The following is a 12382-nucleotide window of genomic DNA, read 5'->3' as shown; positions in this document are numbered from 1 at the left end:
CTTTAATTCTTGTCAAGACATGAATTCTTGTCTTGAACCATCTCCCCAATTTTTTTTTCTCTAACGCAAAAGTCAAAATGCATGAATCCTTGAAGGAAAAAACCACCTCAGTCAGATCACTCCCTATTAAAACAAGAGAAACTCTCTATACTCAGCCAAACAAGAAGGGTTTTTAAGATCATCTAGAATCTTGATTATTGAGCAACTACAAGGCTTGATAGGCTCCATGATTCAAAAATGAATAGACAAAATGTGATGAAAATGAAGTTGGAAGAGAATAAATGGAAAATAATCATAATGATCAAGAACTGGAAAAGATTCTAAATTGGACAAATAAATGAGCCTCGCTCAACAGCAGGGATATAGTGCACCTTGGAAGATAACCAGCCACTGAGACACAGGACAAAACAAAATAGCTCATGTTAAGTTAGTGGGGAAATATGAACAATGCAGTAATTGAAAAGATAATATCCAAATGAAAGAGAACTAGCAGTACATTCAAACATGAACAAATGAAGCTGATCAGAAGTTAAAGAAACAGGTCCAACAAGAGCTACATGTAGAAGCGGTGAAATTGAAATTCCTTATCAGCAAGAAGAAGAATCCATAATGCACAGTTGGATTTGTGACCGAGCTTTAGATAAACTTCCAGAATTTGATTAATCTGAGGAAAAGGCAAAAATGAGGAAAGGAGAAAAGCAGACACAGGTGTTAGAAAGCAGATTACAAGTTCTTCCAAGGAAGAAAAATGAACTTGAGGTGGAATCACTGTTACCTTCTAAGTAAGATCTGCCCAAAGGGTTAAGGAACTCAAATTCAAAATCAATTAAAAGACCTGAACAGGTGGGAATGGGGGCAGACACAAAATGCATATTTTTCATATTGTAGAAAAGAAATTTGTATTAATGAACAAAAAGAAACTCCTAAAACCATTAAGGCAGAAAAAAACTAGGAAAAACATACACACAAAAAAACTAATCTGCAAGATTAAATACAGACTAAATATAATCATGGATATAGTGTTTTAAAGTCACCCAAGAAATCTAAGTAGGAAAGGTAAGTTCCTAAGGAAAGGGAAAAGAATGACATTTATATACATATTAATTATACATATAAATTATATGTTTTTAAAATGCCATGGATTTTCTTTCTCCAAAACAGAGAAAATCTTTTGTTAAGTTGTTCTCAAATGAAATTTGAGATGAAGAAATGCTGTTAAATAAGAATAAGGACCTGATTGTGTAGAATGGCTAGAATGAGAAAAATAAATAATTAACCATTAAACTGAATTTTAATAGATCTGAATATGATTATCAGATAATCCAAATGTCATGTATAATTCAGAGAGACAAAAAAAAGTGAGAAATCATATTTTTGCTTCAAATAAGTGGGACATATATGATTTTGAGAATTTAGAGTTTTCCATCCAGATCACAAAATGCTACAGATCAAGTGCAGACCTCTCTCACTTGCAATTACAGACATAAAACTCCTCAGCCCACAGTAAGTTACTTTAACCTCTATGTTGAAGTAGTCTTTTACATCATAGCCAAATTATTTTTCTTTCAAAATTCATATACAGCTGAGTATCAGGAAATCTACAACCAAAATTTAAGTCTTCTGAAAAGAAAGAAATAATCATTTTTCTAGATGTCCATTTTTGCAATAAAAAACATTCAATCCTAAGACAAAAAATAATGAGCAAAGGAGATATTGAATATGAATATCAAACCAGCAGCCATTTCATTTGATTGGCAAGCACTCACAGTCATTTTATTTTGAAGCTAGTTTCTTGGAAAGACCTGTCACAGAATAAGTGTCCTTAAATATTGTTCTCAAAATCCTAGGCAAACCCATAAATATGGTAAGAAAAAAGTAACAAAAGTTACTTTTCAAAAATTTTAATTGTATTTAAAGGAAAAAATTATATAGGAAAAATTCATAGAAACAATGTCTGGAAACAAAGAATTCAGTGAAGTTACTAATAAATGTAACATAAACTCAGAAATTTCCTATAAAACTAAGAAAATAATTTAAAGTATATGATGGGGTGACTTTAAAAACATCTCTTCTGAGTTCAAGGACCCTCCCAGAGTCCAGCCACACTAGGCTGTGCTTGGAAGGTTTCAGACCTGCCCAGGACACACCCAGTGACCTTCTCCCAAACCAGGAAATTCAGTGGCAGCTGAGGTAAATTTGTGCAACCCTGAGCCCCCTGGAGACTTTAAGACCTTCTCTTCTGGAGCTCAAGGACCCATCCAGAGCCCAGGCACACTAGACTAGCCTTGGGAGGTTTTGTGGACAAACTATATTACACCCAGTGACCTTCTTCAATTACAGGATTTGAGAGTAGGTGAAGTGAGCTCCAGGTCACTGGTCTTTCCCTGGGGAGAGCTTCAACCCGTCATCCACAGTGGTTAGGTGCCTGCCCAACTACCTGAAACACTGAAGGTAGCACAGGAGGGTCTGAGGGGCTAAGTGGACCGGGCTCAGCAACTTCCATTCAGTCCCAGGAGCCTAGGGCATGAGAGACGATTTCCAACACATCCAGGGGAAGCCTTGGAACAACACTTGAAGCATAAAAATACAGGAAAATGAAAAAGTGAAAGACCAAAATGCAATCTCAAACCTGCAGCCCATCCCAAGAAACCTTAGAAGCTATGTATATAGAAGAAAATATATGCCATACACCTGAAATATCTGAAATAATAGCAACTAAAATAAAGAAGCAACTCCAGGAAGCTTTAAAGGAATTCAAACTAGAAATAATCTCCCAAGTAAAAGAAGAAATGATAAAAGTAATAAAAGAGATGTTGAACATACCTAAAGAAGACACAGTTATAAACTTGGAGGACAAAACAAAAAGGTAGAATCCCTGGATGAACAATGTAAGAAACAAACAGAATACATAAAGCAGATGCAAAGAGATATACAGGACATCAAAAATTCCATTGAAAGCTGTAAAATCTGCCTCAATGAAAGCGAAGATAGAATTTTAGTCCTCAAGGACAGGATTGCAGCCAGTGAACAAGAAAGGAAAGATCTTTTAAAAATAACAAGGAATAAGGAAATAATTCAACAGTTGCAAGATGATGCAAAGAAAAACAACATACGATTGATAAGGATAAATGAAAAAGAAGTGGACAACATAAAAAATGTCAAGAAGATATTTAGAGAAGTAATAGCCAAAAATTTCCCAAACATGAGAACGGAAAACGACATCAGGATCAGTGAAGCATATAGAACTCCAAATAGTAATAACCAACATAAAACTACACCCAGAATATGACAATCACCATCCCAGAAATCCAACATAACAATACAATATTAAAAGCTATCAGAGAGAAAAGACAGATCACCTATAAAGGAAAACCTATCAGAATCACAGCACACTTCTCAGCACAAACAATAACGTTAAGAAGAGCATGGAGTGAAGTATTTCATATCCTAAAGGAAAATGATTTCCAACCTAGACTGATGTACCCTGAAAAACTGCCCTTCAAAATCAATGGAGAAATAAGAGACTTCCATGACAAAGAACAGCTGAAGAACTTTGTGATCACCAAGACAACCCTGCAAAGAACACTGAAAGACATTTTAGATGCACTTAGTAAAAAAAAAAAAAAAAAAAAACAAAAAAAAAAAACACGAAGCAAAGCAGACAATTAAACAGAACAGAAGGATAAAGATTCAACAGCAGAAAGATAACATGTCAATGATAAACCAACATATAACAGTTATAACCATTAATGAAAAGGTCTCAATGCACTGATTAAAAGAAACAGACTGGCAGAATGGATCAAGAAACAACACCCAACCATATGCTGTCTACAAGAAATGCATCTAACCCAAAAGGATACTGATAAACTTAAAGTCAAAGGATGGAAAACAATACTTCATGCAATAGGAACCAAAAAAAAAAAAAAAAAAAAAGCAGGGGTAGCTATTCTATTTGCAGACAACGTGAACTTGAAACCAATAATGATCAGAAGAGATAAGGAAGGTCATTAAATACTGGTTAGGGGAAAACTTCAAGAAGAAATAACAGTCTTAAATATATATGCATCAAGTTCCAGAGCACCCAGTTATACAAAACAAGTATTAACAGAAATTAAAAACCGAATTAGCAGTAACACAATTATAACAGGAGACCTTAACACACCATTGACACCAAGGAACAGATCAACCCGACAGAAAATCAGCAAAAAAATAACAGAATGGAATCACACATGTGAACAAATAGACTTGATAGACATATATAGAGTGTTCTATTCAACATCAGAATACACATTCTTCTCAGTGGTACATGGATAATTCTCTAAAATAGACCACATATTAGCTCACAGAACATACTTAAATAAATGCAAAAGAGTTGAAACTATCCCTTGCATGTTATAGGATCATAGCTCTTTGAAATTAGAAATTAATGATAAAAGATACTGCAAAAATCCCACAAACACATGGAAACTGAATAACACATTCTGGAGTAACCAGTGGGTCACAATGGAAATTAAAGAAGAAATTAAACAATAAGAAGCGACTTAGAATAGCAAAGACTGTTCTAAGCAGCAAAGGCAGGACAGGAGGCATCACAATCCCTGACTTGAAGTTATATTACAAAGCAACTATAGTAAAATCAACATGGTACTGGAATAAGAACAGAGCTGAAGATCAATGGAATAGACTAGAAGATACAACCACAACCACAAACACACTCAACCACCTTATTTTTGAAAAAGGGGCCAAACATGTTCACTGGAAGAACGACAGCATCTTTAATAAATGGTGTTGGAAAACCAGGCTCTCCATATGCCAAAAACTAAAACTAGACCCATGCCTATCACCATATACTAAATTAAAATCTAAATGGATCAAAGGTCTTAATATTAAAACAGAAACACTAAATCTATTAGAAGATAAATTGGGTAAAAACCTTGAAGACATAGGGGTAGGTAGAAAATTCATGAACAGGACTCAAACCGCATGGGAAATACTTCCCAGAATCAATAACTAGGATCACCTGTGATTAAAAAGTTTCTGCACGTCAAAAGAAATCTCCAGCATAGTGAAAAGAAAACCCACAAACTCAGAAAAATATCTTAGTGAACTGTCCCTCAAACAAAGGACTTCTGTCTAAAACATATAAAGAATTTTTAAAAATCAGACCCCCAAAATTCAATGATCCAATCCAAAAATGGGCATCTGAGATGAATGCACACCTCTCAGATGAAGAAATACAAATGGCAAATAAATACATGAAAAAATGTTCATCATTACTCATTAGAGAAATGTAGATTAAAACCACATTGAGATTCCATCTCACTCCAGAAAGAATGGCCATGATTAAGAAAACCAACAACAACAAATGCTGGAGAGGCTGTGGGGAAAAAGGAACTCTCCTGTACTGTTGGTAGGGATGTAGACTGGTATAACCATTGTGGAGGTCAGTCTGAAGATTTCTCAAAACTGGGATTGGAAGTCCCATTTGTTCCAGCTATTACATTTCTGGGCATATTCCCAGAAAAACTGAAAACATCATACCATAGTGAAATATGTGCACCCATGTTTATAGCAGCACAGTTTGTAATACCGGATCTTGGAAACAACCTAAGTGTCCATCAACTGAGGAATGGATTAAAAAGTTGTGGTATTTTTATATAATGGAGTACTATTCAGCTGTAAAAAAAATGATCACACTGAGATATTTATAAATAAATGGGTATGGCTTGAGACCATACTCATAAGCAAAATAAATCAAACTCACATGTATAAATACCAAATAGTTTCCCTACTATAAGAAATGGTAAGAATACATAAAATTATGCAGCAAATATGATTCCCCATTATATTGCTTTGAAGCCTCATAATGTTTTCATTAATTGGAATGGTTCTATTCTGGGTTGTTTGATTTTATTGTCTGTGATGGTATGAATAGTTATTTTGGAGAAAACAAGAAAATATAATAGCTAGTGCTGATATAATGTCATCTTATTTTGAAGCCCCTTGAAGCTTTTTTCTTCTGTCTCCATCGGTTTATCATGTTGTATCTTACTGGATTTTATTATATGTGATAGTATAAACAAAGTTTTTTATAGACAAGGAGATAATATAGAAACCATTGTTCATATTCAATTAGTTGTTTTTAAATACCCTGTAATACTTTCATTCTCTTGAATGGTTTTACACTGTCATGTTGTGTTTGATGCTATAATACACAAAGTTCTACTCAAATATTTCAAGGAAAGAGACACTATGGTAGCTACTGTTATGTTGGGTTATCTTGTGGTGAAACACTATGTTGATTAAATTGTTCTGTTCTGACCTGTGTTATTATGTTATTATGTCCTCTTTATCTTAATCTCCTTCTTTCTCTTAATTTTTTAATAAAAAGTAGGAAAAAATAATAAAGTATATGATCAAAAGGACATTTTTCAAAAAGACATTCACTACATAAAGCTAAAAAGTTTTTGATAGGCTATCAAGAACAGGTGCAAAAAGAATTCCTACAATCTCTTATCGATAAATATCAAAGATTTGAATAAGTTAATAAAAATAAGTTTTGACAAGTAGTATGAGTAAATGGTCAGTAGGCCAAAGAATATATCGTTTTAATATAGCTAGCATATTAAAAAGTGCAGTGGGTCTTGATTGGCACTTTACAACTCATTATAGAAGTCATCAGTGAAAATAAAGGAAAAAATATAGGAAAGCATATTTTTAAACAAATAGTAGTGAGATAATACTTACAATATCATGTATTTAGGTAAAAAAAGATATAATATTAAAAATTATACATGCCTAAAAGGCAGAAAATGGATTAGAATATAAAAGTAAAAATATACCGAGGAACACACCTGTGTATATACTATTGATATAGTGGCATCACACTATGTGACAAATACTAAGCAATGATAAGGGATGCATTACTCTAAAATACAAAATCAGGGCAGGATGTAGCTCAGAAGCACAGCACCTGCCTGGTAAGTGTGAGAACCTGAGTTCAACTCCCAATACCAAAACAATTAAAATAAAATAAAGTCACTGAATAGTAAATAGTATGCAACAAATTAAATTATGTAAATAAAAGCTTCATAAATCTTGACAGTAGTTACCTAGATGCTTAGAATACAGGTACATTTTTGTGTGTGTTTTCCAAAAGCTATTTATTCATTTGAACAAATAAAACTGTGTTTTTCTAAAGTTAAAATCAATCATATTTTCAATTTAAAAATTGCACTATTTTCTGTAAGGTTTATGCCAATTTATTTTTGTATTTTTAGTGTTGTCCCATCAAACCAAAGAAACAAGCAAACACACTATCTTAAGCAGGTGTTGGGAGGATCACAGGCTAAAGCTCCTTGTTAGTAGAGAAAACACAGGAGAGGCCAAGCTTTTACTGCAGCATAGTGCTGAGATCCTAACTTGGCCCTACTATTAACAGTGGGACAAATGCAGAGAGAGCTGCTTGGCTGAGAAGCCCAGGAGGCAATGGAGGGACACACAAGTCAAGATGAGCGGGGGCTGACTCTGCAAAACTGCTAACTGACTTTGCAAAAGACCTGCCATACTGGATAAAAGGAGCTCCCAGAAGCAGCAGCTTAGCATTCCTGCAGTGCACACACAATTATTCCAGGGATACCACTGAGAGGAAGGAGAAAAGAGGAAAGGAAAGGAGATCACAAGAGGCAGAGTCTGCAAACACTTCTTAAATGAGCAGCTGGTAAGAAGTCCACACACATAAACCCAGAGCAGAGAGCATTTCACTGGGTAAACATCCACCAGTTGTGCTCACAAAAGACGGTAAGTTCCTCTGTGGATGGTGACTATGCTCTAATTGTTTTTATGGCAAATGAAGCGTGAAACCTATTGTCAGAAAACATGATGTCCCCAGTGTACACTCTGTCTTCCCAGAAGGTCACTCCTGGGGTTGATGCTGTCTGGGGAGCCTGGGAAACTCAAATATGTACCACACCTCTGCATTTCTGTAAGGCAGGCCTTTAGAAAGGAATCCCTAACCCCCACCCACCAAACACACACACCTTTTCACTAGTAATTCCTTCAGTGCAACATAGAAGACTCTTTCTGAAGGAGAATACATACCCTGTTATAATGAAGAGAGAGTCAGGAGAAAAGGGAGGAAAGCAAAGACCTCTTTCAAACGTGGGGAATTATGTTCACTAACATTTATTACACTATTTTACTAAGAATACTGATGCTCATTAAATTCCTAAGATCTGATCTGCTGATTATTGTACTTCTGGATTTAATCCTACTCATTGGAAAATAAATCTAAACAGCTTGCTGTTGATTTGAAATTAGCATATTTTTATTTTTATTAATTTCCTCTCTGTTCTCCTTTAATGAGTATAAGTTTATTGGGTAGGATATTTTCTTTCTTTCTTTCTTTCTTTCTTTCTTTCTTTCTTTCACTTTTGATGCAGGGTCTCACTATACAGCTCAGGTTGGCCTCAAACTTGCAGCAATCCTCCTGCCTCAGCCTAATGAGTACTGGGATTACAGGATTACGTGACCATGCCCAGATTCTTTTTTGGAGTATTTTCTAATTCAGCAATTTTTAGGGTGATCTTTCTTCTCAGCCATGTAGTCTTCAGGTCTTCTAATCAGGAAGCAAAACTTGTTTTGGTCAATTGCTTCCTAATGATTAAGAAAATATATTGATACAAATGCACGTAAAATAATTTCTACACCAAATTCCATACATTCTAAATATCATTTACATCTATTCAAAACAAACACATCAGTGACATTCTATTTACAGACATACTGCCCTTAAGTGGTTGAATCAGCCTAAGAAGTGTTAGAGGTTGTGATAGGATCTCCAGTCTCAGCTTTCTTAATCTGGTTGTACCTAAAAAATTTACAGTTGAGTGGGAAGCCTGGGTAGGTACAGATAAAACTATCTTCTTATGATAACCTGCAAAGCAGCCACTGTATTTGAAGCCTGACACTTAATTCTTTAGACTTGAATTAGAAAAGGCATTTCTTTGATAGATTCCTTCTTGTTCCAGTTTACAGGCAACTAATCCTCACTGCATAGGATCAAACAGACGGCCACAATCAATTTAAGGAAAGCAAGAGACGCCAGTTCTGTTCAATCTTCCCTCAATGAACAGTGGAGGAGAGAGTAGAAAAAAGCAAAGAGTGAGAATTCAGACTTGCCAGCACCCAAGGTAGCTTAGAAAAGGCACAGATGAGAAGACATACTGAAATATAAATCCTGGCAGGTGGAACCACTCACTGTCAGAGAGAGTCTGAAAACACCACGACAATGCCAAGCACACCAAGCCTCAGACAGTGAGGGGCGTTGAAAGGAGCAGGAGCAGATGGAAGAGGTTGTGTTATCAAAGTTAAAGAAATCACCTAAACGTCACAGCGCACATTAAAATCTCAGCCACTAAAATAAAAAGAAATAAAATCTCGGCTACTCAGGAAACTGAGGCAGGAGAATCACAAATCCATGCTCAGCCTGGGCAACTTATTGACTTAGTGAAAACCTGTCTCAAAATAAAAAGAAAATTGTGAAGGGCTGGAGAGGTAGCTGAGGCGAGTATCCCTGGGTTCAATCTTCAGCATTGGGGGGGGGGCGGAGCAGACATCAACAAAGAAATCAGCAACAGCGTCTCTAGGTCTCTAGAGAGGAAGGAGGTCCGGATTTACATGTCTCCATAGTCCATGATCTCTAGCCCACTGTGAGGAGCAAATTGATTACTACACTTGAGTAATTAATCCTGAGACAAACCAGCCCCATCCAAAGCAGTATTAGCATAACTGTTAGACCCTCCTAGCCTGACTGCCCATTTGCTGGGAAGTCAAATGAATAGCAGCTTAACAGTGGCAGGAGAAAAATTAATGAAAATGAACCAGAAATAAAGTGGCCTTGGTGTCGAAGGTGCACTCTGTCTACTTTTGAATGTGCAGTGCATGATAAGCTGCCTCCTTAGTTACCAGAGGCACTTAATCCTCCTCCATGCTGGTGATTCTTGCAGTTCTTCCTGATCTGCTCTCCCCACACAGGGCCTTTATTTCCTCCCTTTTTACCCCTTCCTTTTGAATTTATTTTGGGCAAACCTAAAATACTTATAGGCGGTAAAGGAATCGCCAGAGGGTTCATCTGGAGAATGGCTCTCGTTGGCTCGGCTCATCAGTGAGCCTCAGCCTTTCCCTGCCATGCAGTCAGCTTCCCGAGCTAAAGATGAATCCTCCCCAGGTGGTTCTCCTCAGTTTTTGAGCAGGAGCTGTACATTTCTGTTTGAGAAAGGGATGATGATCAAAACATTTCTTATCCTCAAATGCCTACATATTTGCAGTAACATTGCCATTTTTAACTGAATAGTAGCTCAAAATCCTCTCTGTACATATATAAACACATAACTTGCAAATATATACATATATGTATAAATGTATGTCTGTGTGCCCACAAGGTGCATGTTCTTTGTAATACTATCTATAAATAACACATTATTTAAAAATACACGGCTAGCTATTTTCACATATATGTGTACAAGCAGGCAGTATCACTTGTCTTCAGCAGAAAGTGGAGGGTGTGCTGATCTACTTTACCAAGGAGCTTACCTGAACCTACCTACATTCCACAGCTCTTCCATATTTGCTGTCTGGCAAAGATCTCCTTAAACCACCCATGCTGCATTGTCAAGAAATGCTACAATAGTAATACAAAGGTTCAAAAGTTGCTCACACCCTCGTGAGCGCCTTACCGTTGGAGGTGGTGGTTCAGAGCATCTTCCTCAGCATTCAGCAGAGCCGCAGCTCGAGCCAGGAGCCGATGGCTGCAGTTTCCAGATTTGAGTTCCAAAATGAGGAGGCCCAAGCAGAACATAGCTCCCATCTCCTCCAGTTCGCTGGTTCCGAACTGCAGACCCTGCCAGTCAAACAAAGCGGTCATCAGTGGGCTGTGGAATGGACTGAAAGGAGACAGAGATCCAAAGGAGAAGCGAGACACATGCCCATCATGGAAGTTGAGAATTAACAGGACTTGTCTCTCACTGCCCAACGTGTATTGTTGAGCATTTGTTGACTGGTGACTTTCAGCCTGTGTCGTGTAGTCATCCAAAGTCCTCCAGGATAATAAGAGTTAGGAGTGGGTGTGGGGCCAGGAATCAGTCTCCATACCGTCGAGTGCAGTGAAAGCAGGGCTGTATCTACTGACATTGCTAAGAAACATTTTGCTGCTGAAACAAAGACTATAAACCATCTTTCTAAGATGCACTCTGTATGTTGCCTAAATTTATCAGTCAGTGGACAACAATAGGGAACATAATTCAAGTACAAGTGCTGAAGAAGAAAAATAAAAGCAAAATAAAGCATTTATTTAAAACTACTTTTTCATCTACACTGAGATAATGAATGAAACAAAACCAAGACATCTCTCTGGTATGATCCATGAATAACAGCTAATAAAGTCAATTAACACAATTTCATTGAACACTTCTTATGGGCCCAGCACTGCCCTAAGCCATTTCCCATGCACTAAGTCAGTGATTCCTTATTAAAATTTTATGAGGGAAAGATTTTTATTTTCTCCATTCTACAGAATAGGAAATTCAGACACATAAAACTAAGTAAAGTTCCCAAGTCCTAGAATCTACCAATTTTTTAAATTTTATTTTTAAACAGGGTAAAATTAAACAGAACAAAACAGATCATAAGATAACAATGTTAGAGACACAGATTTCAAAGCAAGACAGATCTTCACTGTCTATCATATTGTCTCTTGTTTTCTTCCATATAGTTGTCCATATCTTTAATTTTAGAGGCTAGTAAGTAAATTCTGGCTAGATTACCTCACCATAAAATTCTACACACCATCAGCCAGGCATGATGGTGCATGCCTGTAATTCTAGCACCCTGGAGGCAGAGACAGGAAGCATCCTGCAAGTTTGAGGCCAGCCTGGGCTACACAGTGAGTTCAAGGCCAATATGATCTACATAGCAAGACTCTGTCTCAAAACAAAAAAGAGAGAGATTATACACATGGTCTTGAGAATAATGTTAGTTTTTTAGCGATACAGAATAATACATGATATATTTAATAATATTATTTAGCCATAATATATGTTATATTTAGCAATATTGAATAATATATTGCTTTTTAGAAATATAAAATAATATATGGCAAAGCAGAAATTGGATCACAATTGGCTTTTAAACACGGTTTCGCTATTTTCTATTTGCAGGATCATGAATTTACTGAACTTTATTAGTCTTGATTTCCTCATCTGTAAAGTGGGATAATAATTCTCTCCTGCAGTCACATAAGCATTTAATCATAAGAAATGTTTCAAAGTAACCATAATATTAATGCAAATTAGCTCAATTTCTCATTTTCTCTTCCTAATAAAAA

At 36.3% G+C, this 12382-nt stretch overlaps 1 protein-coding gene across 2 annotated transcripts in view; it reads right to left on the bottom strand.

The window, feature by feature from the left end:
• Agbl1 (AGBL carboxypeptidase 1) overlaps positions 1-12382 on the bottom strand; it is a 775775-nt gene that overhangs the window by 206435 nt on the left and 556958 nt on the right. For both annotated transcript variants that reach the window (XM_063250014.1, XM_063250013.1), the window contains exon 22: positions 10737-10900. In XM_063250014.1, coding sequence (XP_063106084.1) covers positions 10737-10900 — 164 coding nt within the window. The remainder of the gene's footprint in view (positions 1-10736; positions 10901-12382) is intronic.

The sequence above is a fragment of the Cavia porcellus genome, unplaced genomic scaffold, assembly GCF_034190915.1.
Source record: "Cavia porcellus strain 051 isolate PalLab524CR breed Dunkin Hartley unplaced genomic scaffold, mCavPor4.1 scaffold_6, whole genome shotgun sequence".
In the NCBI taxonomy this organism is placed as follows: domain Eukaryota; kingdom Metazoa; phylum Chordata; class Mammalia; order Rodentia; family Caviidae; genus Cavia; species Cavia porcellus.
This window is presented reverse-complemented; position numbering and strand designations above follow the sequence as displayed.